This window comes from Sinocyclocheilus rhinocerous, unplaced genomic scaffold, assembly GCF_001515625.1.
Source record: "Sinocyclocheilus rhinocerous isolate Xijiao unplaced genomic scaffold, SAMN03320098_v1.1 scaffold1268, whole genome shotgun sequence".
NCBI classification, from domain to species: domain Eukaryota; kingdom Metazoa; phylum Chordata; class Actinopteri; order Cypriniformes; family Cyprinidae; genus Sinocyclocheilus; species Sinocyclocheilus rhinocerous.
In genome coordinates this window covers 1,160,782-1,179,172 of record NW_015664016.1, presented here as the reverse complement: position 1 = coordinate 1,179,172, position 18,391 = coordinate 1,160,782, and the positions used below count along the sequence as shown (strand labels likewise).

The following is an 18,391-nucleotide window of genomic DNA, read 5'->3' as shown; positions in this document are numbered from 1 at the left end:
AAAAATTTGTAATAACGTTTCTGTGTTCATTATTCTTTCTGGATGTTTTCTCCAAAACAAGAATGGAAATGATCTTTAAGCATGATATTGTGGATTTACAAGCGGTCTGTTAATGATCCCTGGTCCTGGGTCACATTTTGAGGTCAGAATTAAACTGATTTAAGTTCTGCAGGTGATTTTAAGTGGCCTATATTACAGTTGCACAAGCTCCTCAAGACGTCACATCTGATCACTTGTCCACTCCATTAGTTTATTCCAAAGCAACTGTCCACCTTAATCTGGTTTTATGTTTGGATTGAAGGTTTTGAGAAGCAGATTACAGTGTAAGAAAAGAGTATAATAGGAGAATACTGAATTTGAATACCACCATATCCATGGATAATGTTTATATTACATAACTATTCGTCTCGTACATTTTTAATGTTTATGTCGGTTCTAACTGGAAAATATTTAATTCTATTAATTGTTTTGTGAATTCATCTCAGTAGCTTATAATTCATTCAGAAACCTACTGAGACTCTTCAAAGTTGATATCTCAGAATTCATTTAGGACGTCAGAAGTGCTTGTTTGTGTCTCGCACTTAATCACTGGCCGTTGGTATCTCATTTGCAAAGGGGTGTTAAGTGCTTGTGTGTCTATTTAAATCAGGTGTTCTTTGAAGCTCTGGCAACAGTTTCTCTAGGCCTGAGGAATCTGACAGCTCCGAGGCAGGACTCAATGAAAGAAATGCCACTCTTTCAATTTTAAAGATGTCCAGTGAAAACATCATAGATAATGGCAAATAATAAACACCTAAATGTGACAAAAAGTGATCTCACCTTCTGTGCCGTGCGGAAGTAGATGCTCTTATCGGCACCGCAACTGATCATCCTGACTTTCCCATCGTTAGCTGGAACGAAAACAAAGACGTCACACATGAACATTTCCAGCATTTGTTGTTAAATAAAACTGGGCAAGGCTGTCAAGATCTCACTAGCGAATCGGACAGCAGTGATAGAGGAAGAGTGTTCATCCAGTGTTTGCAGGAGGCCGTATTCCCGATCCGCATCCAGAACATGGATCAGTCTGTCTCTGCTGGCGGTGGCCAACAGTTTCAGCCCTAAACACACACATATTTAATACGTTAACACCAAAATATTAAGCAGCACAACCATTTTTAACATAATAATATGTATGATTTGTTATGATAGGACAATATTTGGCCGAGATACAATTATTTGAAAATCTGGAATCTGAGGGTGCTAAAAAATCTAAATATTGAGAAAATCGCCTTTAAAGTTGTTCAAATACAAAAAAACAAAAAACAAAGAACAAATACAAAAAAACAAATACAAAGTTCTTAGCAATGCATATTACAAATTAAAATGAAGTTTTGATATATTTACAGTAGGAAATTTACAAAATATCTTCATGGAACATGATCTTTACTTAATATCCTAATGATTTTTGGCATAAAAAAAAAATCGATAATTTTGACCCATACAAATTGCTACAAATATACCCGTGCGACTTAAGGCTATGTTCACACTTGCCGTCTTTTTTGACAAGAAAAAGTTGATAAGGGCGTTTTTTTAGTGAAAAAAAAAAAAAGCTGGCAGCGTTTTTCTGTTACAAATAGCAGCCGAGGGCGAAGCGGAGTCCAGCCCGGGGTCGTCACATGTGGTTGCCGCAAACCCGCCGGACGCTCACTCTAGCCCATTATACGGGAGAGGAACCAGTATGGTGCTTACAACAATTTAGTCCAGGAGCTCCGGTTGGATGATGCACGGTTTGCGGCATATTTTAGACAAAACATTAAAACATTATTATTATACTAAATATTTTGTGCTTATATCATATAACTACTTGTGCTCCGAAACTAGTACGATCAGTTTATCTACCGGCACCTTCTCCATTTTTTCTTGTTCTTGTTGTTATGGAAACGACAGGTCTCGCTACTCGCTTGTCATTGGGTCAGCAGTCAAAAAGGCGCTTGACGAGTGTTTTTTTCAGAAAAGTTAAACTTTTTTCAACTTGAAAAGATGCGCTGAGCTGCAGAAAAAGCAGCGGCTTCCGCGTATAACAGATACCGGAAGTGAGAGAAAAGTGTTTATTACGTTTGAAATATGGATATTTTTCTTACAAAAACACATGGATTCACTACAGGAGGCCTTTATTCACCCCCCGGAGCCGTGTGAGGCACGTTTTGTTATGGATGCGCGCACTTTATTTGACGACTTGTGGACTGTTCAACTGCAACACCTGTTGACTGCAAAGACAGAGCTTGGAATAGCCAGGACAATTTTTAATATAACTCAGACTGGATTCGTCTGTAAGGAGAAAGTCATATACACCTAGGATGCCTCGAGGGTGAGTAAAACTAATTTTCATTTTTGGGTGAACTAACCCTTTAATGTCTGGCCTTGAGCCTGATATAAACCACCAGCTAAGGCAACGCATGCTAAGCACAACTTCACACTGAACTGCACTTAACTGGGGAAGATAATGACTCTCAATACGCCTGCTCTAAACCCCCAGCCCTGCACAGAGCCTCAAGAGCTTTAGAAAACTGGAGAGAATTACACTAGTTAGTGGTGGTTGGAGGCATTTTCACCATAATAGGGAAGAATGAGGATGAAAAATTCCCATGGATTTACACTAAAAAAGGGACCAAAGTATTATTGCTATTTTTAACTAAAACAAAAACTATAAAAAAAATAGTTTTCTTTATTGAAATATATCTAAAAATAAAATTAAAAGTAAAAATTTCAATTTTTTAATTTTTAAAATGAAAAATAGTTTTCCTTATTGAAGTAAATAAAAAAAATTAAATATGAAAATTAAAAAAGGAAAAATAATAAAATTAAACAAAACATTTAATAAAAACAATAAAACAATAAATAAATAAATAAAAACTTCAATTAAACAAGAATAAGAAATGTTGCCTTGGCAACTACCTGAAATAAAATAAGGTGAAGTTAAAATACTAAAATGACTACAGCTAAAACTGAAATAAACACATAGAAATATTTTTTAAACAAATAAAATGATAAAAGCCTATAACAAAATCACTAAAACTTAAACTAAAATTAAAATAAAAGCTGAAAATTTAAAAATGAAAGCTAATTCACTAAATTAATAAATAAATATTATAATATAAATAATACTAAAATAACACTGGACCCAAGCTATATCTAATTAAGTAACTTCCTAGCAACTACCCAGAACTATGATTTTTTTGGGGGGGATATTATCACAATGATAATAATTTATTCTATTTATTTAAATTTATTCTATCTATTTATATTTATATTTATTCTGTTTATGACTGTACCATGGTACTGCTACATTTTTTTGTAAGCGCTGACCGCTTCCAAGGGATATTATCTTGCCGTTTTGGATCAACTATTGTTTACTCAACTATTACTGGTATGTCAGTTTCCTCTAACCATGTCATGTCAGCATCTGCACTCTTGAATGGATGCCTGAGGCTCTTATATTTCCTCTGAAAAATAATATTCTGCATTATTTACAACTAAAGCTCAATCAGCAGCATCTGTGGCGTGCTGTCGATTACCACAAAAATGGTGCCATTGATAGTTGCATATTTTAAATGTTTACACACAGTGCTGCTCACTTGCATACTAATGCATGATTTTTGTTGTTTTTAAAACCTGAAGCACAAGAATAATTTTCTTTAATTGACCGCATGTCACAGATGTTATTGATAGTGTAAAGCTGATTTCTGTGCTACTAGCATCACAAAATGTTATGATTTTTTTTCAAACAGGTTTCCTGAACATTTCCCTGTCTGCCATTGGTTGAAAAACAGGTCATCCCGCCCAAAACTAAGCCAATGTTTCTGTGTTGGGCTGGTTTTGAAAGCAGCACACAAGTCATATTATTTACACTTTTTTTAAGAAAGATCAACTCAACAAATGACTGACTGTTGTCTCTGTACATTAAGCTGGGACAATGAACATTGAAACATCTTAAGACTAGGGTATCTTAACATTGAAAAAAATGACTTCAAGTTAAAATTGAACCAGGTTCGAGCTGTGAAGTTTACACTAGAAAAACTAGCTGTAAACACTGCTGGTGGCATATGTGTCAAGTGGCGACTCCAAGGTTACAGAGCATCTGAGCTGGATCAGCACTTCCTTTTTAATGGGGCATTAAGCGGCACCTCGGTACAGGATTAATCAGCTACAGATCTATAAAAAAAACACTCAGCACTCACCAGTCTCTGGTTTTGAGTACTCTAGACACAGGATCTCAGAGTCGTGGGCCTGAACGTCTAGAATTTCCTCCATGCTCTCCAAATCATGGATTCTGGAAACAGCAGAAGTTCAGTGAGGGTCTGATTGTGAAGTTTCTAAACTAAAAATGTTAGCATTTTCTGAAGAACAACATAGTATAATGCATTGAGAATGCTTTTGTAATACATACAGTCTTCACAGAAAGTGTAACATACAGTATTTTTCCCACATGCATGTGATACCCAGTACACAAAAACATCGTCCTTTCGATTAAAACCCTCAGAGGATCAATTAACTCAAATCAATTAGAGTAGAAGTGTTAAGCAGACATGTGAAAAACAGACCTCAGTGTTCCATTGCGGTCCCCTGATGCCAGGTGCAGCCCGTCTGGGCTCACGCACATGGTCCTAATGCCTGTCCGGTTATCTGAGGTCTGTGGGTCGGCCTTCTCAGAGTTACTGGAGATGGTGCAGTCCGTGTCCAGCAGGGGGGAGGTGTTGCTGTCCATATAAATGACCTTCTGGAGGTCCTTTGGTGACGAAAAAAAAAAAGATCATTTGTGACTTGTTCATTACATTTATACAGATACATATACTTAAATCACTTAAAATGCATGAATATTGTTATGTTTGATAAAATATCAAAGCAAGCGGCATCTGCAAATCTACCAAATCATAACCAAGTAAACATTTCTGTGCAATTTTTGCAATTATTTTTAACCAACTTCTACTGAGGTTTGGCAATGCTAAAGTGTCCAAATATGCCATTTTAATTTTGAACAGTATTGCTACAGTTTTATCATTAACTATCTCACAAACTTAAAAAGTTAGATTATTTTCTTTAAAAATTAATGCCATTTGATATATGTGAAATGTTTGGCGTGTGAATGAAATGTCTAAATGCCTTTTAAGGTCAGAGTTGCTGATAGTACAGTAGCTGACGTTTTTTAATGAAAATATGCAGTTTATGAAAGAAGTATGTATCAGTTCACAGTAATAGCCCTAGTATGATACTTAGCATCATTACTCCAGTCTTCAGTGTCACATGAGGCTTCAGAAATCATTCTAATATGCTGATTTGCTGCTCAAGAAACATTTCTTATTATTATCAATGTTGAAAACCATTGTGCTGCTTAATATTTTTGTTAAAACCGTGATGCATTTCTCCTATTTTTTTATTTACAAAAGAACAGCATTAACTTAAAACAGAAATGTTTCGTAACATTATGTAAAAACCTTTACTCTCACTTCTGATCAATTTATTGCATAGTGTATTTATTTGCAATTAAAAAAAAATCTCAAAGAAAAGACTGGATTCATTTCAAGTCTCGAGTTTCCAGAACTCACATTGCTGATGACGTTTCGGCTGAGGGTGGTGTTCTGAGCGTCTGTGTTCCATAAACGGAGAGTATTGTCAGAAGAACAGCTGAGGAACGATCCGGGAGAAAAACGTGGCTGCTCTCCATCCCTCGTCTCTGGGTACACCTGCAGGACAAAGGCATTACATCCCACAAACTCACACATGAAAACAAATACAGGTGTATTTACTCTAATGTAGCATTTAAATTCTATTAGGTCATTATCAACCAAAAATCAAAGGAGCGGTCTTATGCACTGGGCGTTAATCACGCATCCTCTTTATACATACAGACAATATCCATCTAAGTGATACACAGGGACTATACAGTACATTCTGACATTGGATAGGATAGCTTTTTCATTATTTAACAACTATTTCAAAAGTAATAAGATATTTTCTGGCATATTTTGAATATAGTCACGACCGAAGCTGTCTGACTGTGCAACAAACCATTCAGCTGACACTATGTTCACAATAATTCAGTTTATCATTTTAGTTAGTTTTAATATTTTTGTTTTAATTTTGATTTAGCAGTTTTAGCTAATTTAGTTTTTTTTTACTTCAAGTTAAACAAAAATGAGATAATGTTCAAATGTAAAAATTTTTGTGGTTTTAGTTTTAGTTCATTATAATAACCCTGACCTGTAATTATGGACATATTTCAGGAACTTTGATGAGGTCACAAAATACCAGACAACTAAAGTCACAACAAACCAAAAGGGAAGTCACAGTCATGAATCATGTGATCTGATATGAGCACACAGCCCACGACACAACCTAAAAAAAAAGTATATGCTGCATGTTGACAAATCCCACAGGTTTTTTAAACACAGTGAACAAAAACACAGTAAAACACTATTCAACCGGTACAAAAACAGCAAACTAATCACATTCATGACAGGATAACAGATATAAAACAAGGTATAACAGTTACAAGCAAGACTGAAACCTACAGCGGGTGGGTTTTTATTAATACAAATAACCTCATATGAGTTCACATCAGGCCTTACAAAAATAATACAAAAACATGAGGCTCAAATACAAAAGACCTGCCTCACATTATTTCAGCAGGCAAAATGTCAACACACGACACAATGAAAGGACAAAAACATGTTACCACACACATGTCTCAGAAGTCAGAATACACTTGACTGAATTTTCTCATAATTCTAAAAACATTTCTTGTACTTGAAATGCATTAAATTCATTTTGTAGGTAAAAGTAAACTATGTATGAACTATTTTTACAAAACTGAAATTGATTTTAGGTTTTGTATTATATTTTATATATTCAGATTTGTAATTTAATTTAATTTAATTAATTAAAAAAAAAATTTCATGTTTTATTTGATTTTGTTTTGTTATTTTATGTTATTGTATTTTTTGCTATTTTATTCGATTTTATTTAATTTCTTTATTTTATACATCCACCTGATCAGCACCGCCTTAATGCTTGCATGAAATGTTTGTCTTATTTGGCATGTCGCCTTGGCAAATAGCTGAAATAAAATAAGAATTTTTTTATTTTACTTTATTTCAGTTAGTTTAAAATGTATGTCCTTTTTCTCACCTCCACACTCCATACGCAGGCCGAATGGTAGAGAGCTGAGTAAACCTTGCCCACTTTACGAAGATCACGTACATCCCACACGTACAGACTGTGATCGTTGTAGACACAGGACAGCCAGCGGTTCGTGGGGTCATAGGACACGGCCACTGTGTCAGGATAGCGGACGTTTTCCTTGTAGGCGAAGAGATGGCTGTGAAGAGATCATAATAGAGGGACAGTAAAGACAGCTGTACTGAGAGGTCACTAAAGGTCTTCTGGAAGTGTCACGAGAAAATGTTTCCAAGCAGAACCCACACTTGTCCGCTGGCATGCATGGGGCAGTTTTTTGATGGTACATTTGTCTTTCTATGAAATGGCTTACCTTTACATTTCATGAATTGGAAAGTTACGAGCTACTAGCTACATGAATGCGTGTATATATATATATATATATATATATATAGTTACTTTTTGTAAATGTACAGTAGGCTCAAAAATACACAGACACATCTCAGTGTCTTAAAAACAGTCTTCCTGAACAGTATAATATATAATAGAGGTCAACAGCTCTGTCTTAGCCTTGCAGCAGTGTCTTTGCATATTTATGAGCTGTGGACTAAGAGGTCTCATGTGTTTGACAGTTTGGAGGGAAAGCAGGGAATGCTAAACAGATGTCAATGGCTAAGCCGTTTCATTGAGACTACATGAATCCACTCTGAATCTTAAAGCAGACGGAGATTTCAGGATGGTTTCTGGGTATTTGCATATGTATAATGCTAGACACCAGAAAGCAGCTCATCCAGTAGGAAACTGGAGCTTTATATATATATATAGTTACTTTTTGTAAATGTACAGTAGGCTCAAAAATACACAGACACATCTCAGTGTCTTAAAAACAGTCTTCCTGAACAGTATAATATATAATAGAGGTCAACAGCTCTGTCTTAGCCTTGCAGCAGTGTCTTTGCATATTTATGAGCTGTGGACTAAGAGGTCTCATGTGTTTGACAGTTTGGAGGGAAAGCTAAACAGATGTCAATGGCTAAGCCGTTTCATCGAGACTACATGAATCCACTCTGAATCTTAAAGCAGACGGAGATTTCAGGATGGTTTCTGGGTATTTGCATATGTATAATGCTAGACACCAGAAAGCAGCTCATCCAGTAGGAAAATCTCTGGAGATTTCCAAGTGAAAACATTTATCCTGCTGTTCTGACTTTTGACAAAGGGATTTTACACTGTTATATTTTACACTGATTCTGAGCAATCACGTTAAGTATCGTGGGTGGTACCATAGTTCAGCGAAGGTAATGCATGCTACTTTAAGTACAGTGCAATAATATTGATAAAACTGAACTAAGTAGTCGTTTTTTGTACCAAGACTCACTAATGTGGCTGATCTTACCTGGCCTCAGTAACAGTGGCGATGTCTGTGCCCAGGCTGTGAGGGTGAGGCAGCGTATAGATAAAGTGCAGGTCAGTGGGGCTGAACGCTCTCACCGTACCATCAGCACAACCACAGAAGATCAGATCCTCGCTGACGGACAGAGACGTGGCCATACTGGTCTGAGAGAGAGAAAAGTAGAGGAATTGAGTTGAATGACCAATCCTAAGACTAAAGTTCTGGAGTGACATCTAAGTTATTACTGAGCCCACACAAATTATATTATCAATGTTATAATCATAATTCAATTATAATATTAATATTATAATTATCAACATATATTTATTTATTTAACTTTTTTTGCATAGAATGTGGGGGTAAAAAAATGTAAATTCTACAAAAAGCATTTATATATATATATATATATATATATATATATATATACAATCCATTTTTTGTGTTGTTTAAATTATATTATATATATATATATAAATTTTATTATAATTTTATTTAAACAACACCATTTAAATTCTGTTTAAATTCACATATAACATCTGCAGAGCTTTAAGCATCTACCCAAAAGCATATTTACCATGTAGGCCAAGTCATTTTGTTGGGTGAATCGAAAAATGAGACAAAATGAGAGCTCTGTGCATTCAATCGAGATGTCTTATTAAATTCCACTGATAATTGCATGGGAAATGCACAATGCACAAACCGCAAATAAAAGCTGATGAGATATCAAACATAAAAATAACATGAAACAGGTGGCAATAAAGATACAAAGTGTGGAGAAAAAAAAGAAAATTTATTAGTGCCTGAGCAGGTTAAAAGTGAGAAGATAAGAGCTCATTTGTGTGTTTTTCCATGAGCCGTGTGATGTTCCTAATGAGAAAAATCTAATATTAAAATATAAGAGCCTCCTTCACTGAAATATCCAATTTAATTTACTGAGATAAGGACACGGAGGACTATTTGCTAAATAAGCTTTACTCAAGAGACCAAAGTTCATCTGTAGATTATCAAAATGTACAATAATCCTGGGGTTCTTTTAGTTGATAAACTGTTAGACAGAGAGGCTTTTGTATCCTTTACCATTCCTCTCTGTATCCCTTTCTTTCTGGCACTCTTCTGAATCTTTCTTGTTTTCTCAGTGCAGTGGGCTCAAGGGTCCCACAAAAGCAGAATTGTGCAGCACCCACCTGCTCTAACCACCCACTTTGACAGTTTGTAAGGAGTCAAATCCAGATCTCATATCGGCTCTAAATCATGTGTTCAACACGGCTGCCTAGTTCTCATGGGTTTCTAAAGTCTTCCGAAATACAAATTTCTTCTTCTCTTTTGTGAGATACAACAGACCTTTCTTTAAATAGATATTACTACTTTATCTGATGTTTTTTCTGTCTTAAGGCAGAGTAACAGATGCAGTAAATAAAAAATAATACACTGAATTAAATGATGAAATATATATCTCAAGTGATTTGTTAAAACTAAAAATGTACTGTGAAAACAAATATTATGCAATACCCTTTCAAAATACAATTGAATAATTAATACTCATAATTAATGCAAATATTAAGTACATAATTAAAACAATTAAAACAATGCAATGCAATATAAAATATAAAAAACATATTACAATGAATATAATAACAATAATAATTTTTATTTAAAAAAATGCAAAAGAGGTGGTGTATGCAATAAAATATTTAATACTAATAATTAAAATAATTAAATACATAATTAAAACAATTAGAACAATGTAATGTAAAAATACAAAAATATATTAAAATGAATATAATAATAATACATTCTTAATATAACACAAAAGGGGCGGTGTATGCTGTGAATACAGCAAATGATGGGTATTAAAAGATAAACAAGTTTTGTGGGTGGTGATTCTGTGTGGGCCTCATCATACATAATGTGAAATGCTTTGTCTGAGATTAGAGTGATAACTGGCAAGTGAAGGTAATGAGGTCAAACATCTAATGTACAGGTGAGCATGACTGACAGCAGCACTGTGACGTGCTGTTTAATGAGTTTTACAATGAGACGTGACAGCTGAATCCGTAGCCCTGATGTGAAACTTACTGCGAAACTGTCATTTTTCTGGACAGTGTGAGAGGAGAAGCAGAACAGACTAATATTAGACAACAGCAGCAGCAGCAGCATTAGTAATTAACACACTCCACTCTCGCTTAACACAGCCGAGAGCTTAGAAACACCCTCCGTTCACAGGGGCTTTGATATCAGAAAAGGGAAAAATAGCTTAACATGGATAAAGCACTAAACACACAGACAAGGAAGCCTAAACAAAATTCAACTACAAATCAGGGGCTTAAAAATGTGACAACTGAACTTTTAAAGCTCAATTCCAAGTATAAAAATAGCTTTAATTTCATGCACATTCTTTTCACAAACATGTTATTTAAAAGAATAGAGCTCAACAGTGACCTCTCATTATTTTACCAATTCATTTTCCATAGAGATTTTAGAAAATTGTTCAATAGAGTTCTGAACTAAACCAGCCTGCAAAAATTGTATTTTCATATAAATTCAGTTTTTTATGCCATAATGGATACAACATCCTATATTATCCAAATATAGGTAAATAGTTAGAAATTCTGTTTCAAAGTTGTAAACAAAGCAAAAAAATACTGCAGTACGTTTTACAAGAAAATAAAAATGTCATGTTTAATTCAACGTTACTTGCCATTTCTTTGTAATTATTTGTGAAATTTACTATCAATTTCTGAGTGAAATTTTTCAAAATATTTTTTTCAGTGTAGCTAATGTTATCTAGTGTTCACTACAAAAACCTGTATTCATGAAATCAGTAACTATTTTGAAATGTGGATCTTTAATGAGTTTTTATGTATTTTGAATAAAATCATCTAAAAACTAGCGCTGTCAAACGATTAATCGCAATTAATCGCATCCAAAATAAAAGTTTTCGTTTACAAAATATGTGTGTATACTATGTATATTTATTATGTATATATAAATACAAACACATGCATGTATATATTTAAGAAAAAGATGTTGTTCATATATTAAATATATTTATATATATAAATACAAACACATGCATGTATATATTTAAGAAAAAGATGTTGTTTATATATTAAATATATTTATATATAAGATATAAGAATACGAATATATAAATGTATAAACATGTAAATATTTTCAAAATATATACTGTATGTGTGTGTATTTATATATATATACACATAATAAATATAGACAGTACATATACATATATAATGTAACCAAAAAACGTATTTTGGATGCGATTAATCGCGGTTAATCGTTTGACAGCACTACTAAAAATCTATTCATTTTTACTTTTTGAACCAAACTATTGAGCTCTATGGCACCCACTCATTCATGCATATTTGTGATTAGACTACACAATCAACCAATCAGCATCCTCGTCACTCACCCTGAGCTCCACCCACTTGTCCAGCATTCTTTTGTCATTGAATTCACAGAGCAGCCCAGAGGAAGTGATGCAGAAGGTGCTGTTCGCCTTCCGGCCCTTTCCACAGGCCACATCGCTAAAGAAGTTATTCCGCAGCTCTCCAAGAAGACCAGAGCGGCCCAATAATGGTACTGTAGCGTTCACCTGTGAGAGATGACATTTATGAGGCTTTCACCTAAGACCTGGATCATATTTAGCACTGTGTGAATGGACTGGGAGTTCATGTGACATGACATTTTCAGCTGTGGTCAGGCTTGACATCTGTGGTGATGGTAAGTGAGAGTTAGAGACTGAAAGCCAGCCAGAAAGATCAAAAAGAGCTGTATTTGGTAGAGATAAGGCTAGCTGTCATCCGCCACGTTAGCATCGTGTACCTTGGACGACTTGGTGTGGTCAAGATACCAGAACTTCACATGTCTATTCCCGGCTGTAACAAAGTACGAGCTGTCAGCTGAGAAAGACACAGCCGTCACTTTACTGGACACCTTGTTGGCGGCAATCACAACATTTTTCTGAAAGGACAAAAAGACAAATATTCAATCGATGAGAATTTTTATACTATGATTTATGGATCTGTTTTTTTATGTCATTAGGGAAAAATCATGGTAAACAGATTATGAGAGATGGAACTACATTACAGGAATAGTGAAAATCTGCTGAATATTTACTCTCCCTCAAGCCATCCAAGATTTAGGTAAACGTGTTTCTTCATCACAACAGATTTGGAAAAATTTTGGATTACATCACTTGCTCACCAGTGAATCCTCTGCAGTGAATGGGTGCCATCAGAAGGAGAGTCCAAACAGCTGATATAAACATCACAATAATCCACACCACTCCAGTCCATCAATTAACATCTTGTGAAGCAAAAAGCTACGCGTTTGTAAAAAACAAATCTAGGGCATTTTAATTTCTTTGCTTCTGGCCAAAGAGTCTATAATCTATAATAACGCTTCCTCCAGTAAAAAAAAGTTTATCTCCTGTTGTCATTTCACATCAAAATCCACTGATATATTTGTTTAGAACTGTTTTTACTTGTAAACAGTGCTTGATCTATTCATATTTCTCTCCTGATTCAGACGAGATGACTTTTTCACTTAAAAAAAATATTCTGAATAGAGGACAATTTCATGGATTTGTTTACAAATACAATTACAAATACACAGTTTTTCGCTTTACTAGAAGCTAATTGATGGGTCTGTGTGGATTATTCTGATGTTTTTATCAGCTGTTTGGACTCTCATTCTGACGGCACCCATTCACTGCAGAGGATCCATTAGTGAGCAAGTGATGTACTGTAATGCTAATTTCTCCAAAACTGTTCAGATGAAGAAACAAACTAATCTACATCTTGGATGGCCTGAGGGTGAGGACAGTTTTCATTTTCTGGCTGAACTATTTCTTTAAATTCCTTTTTATTCAGCTTTAAGCATATACTGTATGTAATGTATATTCTTTACACTACAAATGTAGTGTTGCCTTGTGTTAACACCATTCCTTTTATGCACTGCAAACACTGCTATTACCTGCAGGAAAAGCAAATCTAGTTATCCAAACAGCATATATAAAACAATAACCTAAATGAAAGCCATCTTTCATGACTGTGTGAATATTGCTAGTCACCTTCCAGGCCCAGACGTTGACGATCATGTCGTGCTGGTATCCCACACTGATGATGTATTTACTATTGGGGGAGAAAGCCACACACGCCACGCCATATTTATGTTCGTGTAACTCCGCCACCTGTGTCCTCTCTGCCACATCCCAGACACGCACCGCCGGCATATGACCACTCTAGAGAGAGAGAGAAAAAGAGATTATGAGGGCCGTCAACATGCTTTACTCCAGACAATCTCAACACAAGAGCTATATATACCACATTAAGAACCAAAAAAACTGTATATTTAGAAACATACAACCAACATATATAAATATATACATACTACCTTCCAAAAGTTTGGGGTCAGTAAGATTCTTTTTAAGAAATTAATACATTTATTCATCAAGGATGCATTCATCTGGTCACAGGTGACAATAAGGATGTTTATAATTGTATTAAAGTTTATACATACACTAAAAGTTAAAAGTTTGGGATCAGTAAGACTTGTAATGTTTTTTAAAGAAGTATCTTATGCTCATCAAGGCTGCATTTATTTGATCAAAAATACAGAAAAAAAAACAGTAATCTTGCAAAATGTTATTACAATATAAAATATTGTATTTTATATTTGAATATCCTTTAAAATATAATTTATTTCTGTGATGCAAAGCTGAATTTTAAAAGAACAGCATTTATTCAAAATAGAAATCTTTTCTAACTATATAAATCTTTGCTATCACTTCTTATCAATTTAACACATCCTTGCTGAATAAAAGTTTTGATTTCTTTCAAAAAAAGAAAGAATAAAAATTTACTGACCCCAAACTTTTGAACTGTAGTGTATATTGTTAGAAAACATTTCTATTTTAAATAAATGCTCTTCTTTTTAACTTTTTATTCATCAAAGAATCCTGAAAAAAGTATCACAGGTTCCAAAAAAATATTAAGCAGCACAACAGCTTCCAGCACTGATAATAAATCATAATATCTGAATCATTTCTGAAGGATCATGTGACACAGCTAAGTAACGGCTACTGACAATTCACAGGAAAAATTAAATGAATTTAAAAAAAATTTTTAATTTAAAGTTATTCAAAAAGAAAACAGTCATTTCAAACTGTAATAATATTTCACAAAATTATATTAATTTTTTACTGTATTTTTTGATTAAATGCAGCCTTGGTGAGCATAAAAGACTTCTTTCAAAGATGAAAATATAAAACTAATTAATTCATAAAAAATGTGTATATGTTATATATTATAGAAATGTCCTTTCCCTGGCCAGAAAAACACCATTTTGAATATCCCCTGATATTTTCATATTTTCTCTTGACTGTGGGAAACTTGGATTTATATTTTGATGTATTGCAAGCATGTATTAAAGAGCACCTTTCTATTTTGTGCAATGCTTAGCTTGTTTGTGCAACACATTAACAGATGTCGAGACAAGTCAGTTCAATCCCACGTTACACAACTCCAATCAAGACAGATCATGCACGATCATGCAAGATTCATTCTGATTAATCTTACACAACATCCTGCTTTAATACAGGACTGTGCTGCCAACATCTGATCAGCATTCAGCGCTGCAGGGGCTTCACAGTGAGAATGTGGGGGTCAGAGGTCAAACCACAGTGAGCAGACATATGCCGATTCCAGACTGTTTCTGTCTCTTCCTTCGGGCACATTTTCTTTCTCTTCCTCCCTACATGCTCTTTTCCTTGCCCTTTCTTGGCACTCTCGCTTTTACCTTTTTATGACAGCAGACACAGTCTGTGTGCAGGTTGGCACGGTGCCGCCTGTTGCCATGGCAGCCAGTAAGCACAAACTCACATCACTTTCACATGCTGGAGTAAGAAACTCCTCTCAAACGGAAAGGATTACTTTTTTGTCCAAACGCACACACACAAAATATACAACCGCATACACACACATACAAAACTGTACAACCACACACACACATACAAAAATGTACAACCGCACACACACAAATCACCTGTCCACAGGATTTAGTGGATTAGAGAAGTAGACAGGATCTGTGCTCATGTTCAGTCTTGCAAACAAAGTCCAAACAGCTCTGGTCACTATCCACACTACTGTTTCCATTCATTACTGTCATGCCAGCAGACCAGAAGTACGGACACTTCATTATCCTTAAAGGGATAGTCCATCAAAAAAGAAAAAAAGAAATAAATAAAAATACAATAAAAATACAATAAATAATAATTTTAATTTAACCACCTTCATGTCATTGCATGACTTGTTTTCTTCTGTGGAGCATAAAAAGATATTTTGAACAATGTCTTTTTTGTCCATACAATAGAAGTCAATGGTCACCAAAACTGTTTGGTTATCAACATTCCTCAAAATATCTTCTTTTAAGTTGCACAGAAGAAAGAATGTCATTCAGGTTTGGAACAACATGAAAGTGAGTAAATTATGACAGAATGTTCATTTTTGGGTGAACTGTCCCTTTAAGGAAAAAATCATAGTGGATAACAGGCAAGCATCCACATTCCTCATTCAAATAACACTATAATTTTATTATATTTAACAACAAAATAAATGTCTAGAGATTGCGCTCAAAAAGAGAATTTTAGCCAAAGAAATGCATCAAAACTGAGCAGAACCACAAAGGTTTATAATGACTACAGAAGTTTTCATGATTTGATTAAATAAATGTTTAAAGGCCTGGAAAATTACACTTGAAATTCCCTGATATTTAGATAATAGGATAATAGGGAAACTTTTAACACTCTAGCTAGAAATTTGCTAAATTTCTACCACCTTTTTTCTACTCAGATGACATTAAGTCTGTACATGAAGGGGGAAAAAAATAATAATAAAATAACTGGTATTATTAATCAAGTTGACCAAATGATTCAATCAAATCCTGATAGACAAAATCAGCTTCCATTCTACATTACTCCCTGCTAATATTTCAGATAATATAATAACAGATTACAGAATTAAAATGTGTTGCCAATTACATTTCGTCTTTACACCAAATAAGAAATTATTAATATTTTTAAATATTTTAATACTGTTATTTTTTTGTTGTTGTTTCAATCATGTAGTTTTATTTTGAAGGTTGCAATACTATGTTTTATTTCAAGCCGGACATAACTTGCATGCTTCTGCATGATTTCTATACTGCAGTCAAAGCAATAAATCCCTTCTAATCCAAACGTTAGTGCTGCAGAATTGCAGAAGGAAAGCAATAGTCACATTTGTCTGTACTTGACTCCACTGTGACAAGAGACAAATTACACTGGTAGTTAGTCACTGCCCACAGGGATTTCAGAATTCAGGCCTGAAGGTGCAAGATAGAGAAATTTATTTTCATACAGCTCGCCTACATCAGCTTTATCTAAGTATGAGATACTTCTCTAGAGCTCCTGACTTCCTATTAGATCATGTGATGTAACCACAAAGCACAGATATACTGAGGAATTGAGTACTCACCTCGCCTGTGACCACGTATTTGCCATCAGGAGAGAAGGAGACGGTAGTGATGGTTTTCCTGTGACAGAGTGGACGGAAGTATTTAGACAATGTTGAAGTGTATGCATCCTGCTAGTTAAGAGATGTCCTCTCCGTCTGGTCACCCATTGCTTACGATGATTATATGTTGAGCATCCCAACACTACAATATTTGTTCAACCAGTGGCATGAGTTTGGGACAGAATCATTTTCGGCTCCATAAAGAACCTTCCAATAAACAGTTCTTAAAGGAACCATTTTTAGTGACGAGAACGTTTTACATTTTAATTAAAAAAACTTTTTTCCACTATAAAAGAACCTTTTGTGAAATGGAAAGGTTCCACAGATGTTTAAGGTTCTTCATGGAATCATTGATGCCAATAAAGAATCTTTATTTTTAAGAATGTATAAAGAACCTTTTGTGGAATGGAAAGGTTTCATGGATGTTAGAGGTTCTTCATAGAACCATAGATGCCAATAAAGCACCTTTATTTTTAAGAGTGTAGTACACTTGTGCAGCTAATGAGCCATAAGAGGTGACTTTTATCCATGTTGCGCTTGATTACAAAAGTATGAAAGTCTTACCTGGAGCTATTGAGGATATGATGCTGTTTGTTTTTCTTGGGGTTCAGTAGCACCACCACACATCTATAAAACAATAAAAGAAAGGGGTCGTTAAAATGCTATTTAGCAGACACTTTCCAATCCAAAACAACATAATTATAATTTAACTATGGTGACAGTCCCTCCAAAGTCTTACTCAATGACAACCTTTAAGTTAGCAGTCCAGATCTTTGACCACACTAAGCCACAAGCCCACAATTTTGCTATCTAAATCATGGAGTGGCGTTTTCTACTTCCAAAATTAGACAAAAAAAAGAGAAAATGCACAAATCAGACTCATTTAAACATGATTATACCTGACTTTCCTGATTAACAATGTATCATATCCTGTGTCTGTTAATGTGTATTAGTCAGAGCAGTTACCATGATAGTACAATGGTATTCTTTAAAGTAGGGATACACTGAATATTCGGCAACCGAAATTATTCGGCCGAAAATAGCAAAAAAATCTCTTTTGGTGTTCGGCCGAATAAGCGAAAAGGCCAAATAATATGTACCGAACAATGACTAACGCGATCAAATAGAGGCACGCACTAATGCAGCAAACATGTCGGCAGTGTGAAAGTATTTAAAACTATCAGAGAAAGACGCAGAAATCATTACAAGCACGAAGCACCGACAGCGAGAGACTGTTTAGTGCTGCATCACATGTCTCCGATGAGAAGAA

The 18,391-nt window shown here is 34.7% G+C and overlaps 1 protein-coding gene across 4 annotated transcripts in view; it reads right to left on the bottom strand.

Annotated features, from left to right (window-relative positions):
• The window catches only part of mapkbp1 (mitogen-activated protein kinase binding protein 1), a 54,999-nt gene that overhangs the window by 11,069 nt on the left and 25,539 nt on the right, over positions 1-18,391 (bottom strand). For 3 of the 4 annotated variants that reach the window (XM_016539694.1, XM_016539695.1, XM_016539697.1), the window contains exons 3-15: positions 17,686-17,748; positions 17,083-17,140; positions 13,641-13,811; positions 12,392-12,529; positions 11,979-12,161; positions 10,625-10,642; positions 8,552-8,712; positions 7,168-7,357; positions 5,586-5,723; positions 4,584-4,768; positions 4,221-4,312; positions 975-1,100; positions 820-890 (exon numbers count right to left, since the gene is read on the bottom strand). In XM_016539694.1, coding sequence (XP_016395180.1) covers positions 820-890; positions 975-1,100; positions 4,221-4,312; positions 4,584-4,768; positions 5,586-5,723; positions 7,168-7,357; positions 8,552-8,712; positions 10,625-10,642; positions 11,979-12,161; positions 12,392-12,529; positions 13,641-13,811; positions 17,083-17,140; positions 17,686-17,748 — 1,594 coding nt within the window. The remainder of the gene's footprint in view (positions 1-819; positions 891-974; positions 1,101-4,220; positions 4,313-4,583; positions 4,769-5,585; positions 5,724-7,167; positions 7,358-8,551; positions 8,713-10,624; positions 10,643-11,978; positions 12,162-12,391; positions 12,530-13,640; positions 13,812-17,082; positions 17,141-17,685; positions 17,749-18,391) is intronic. The other variant, XM_016539696.1, reaches the window with a different exon arrangement.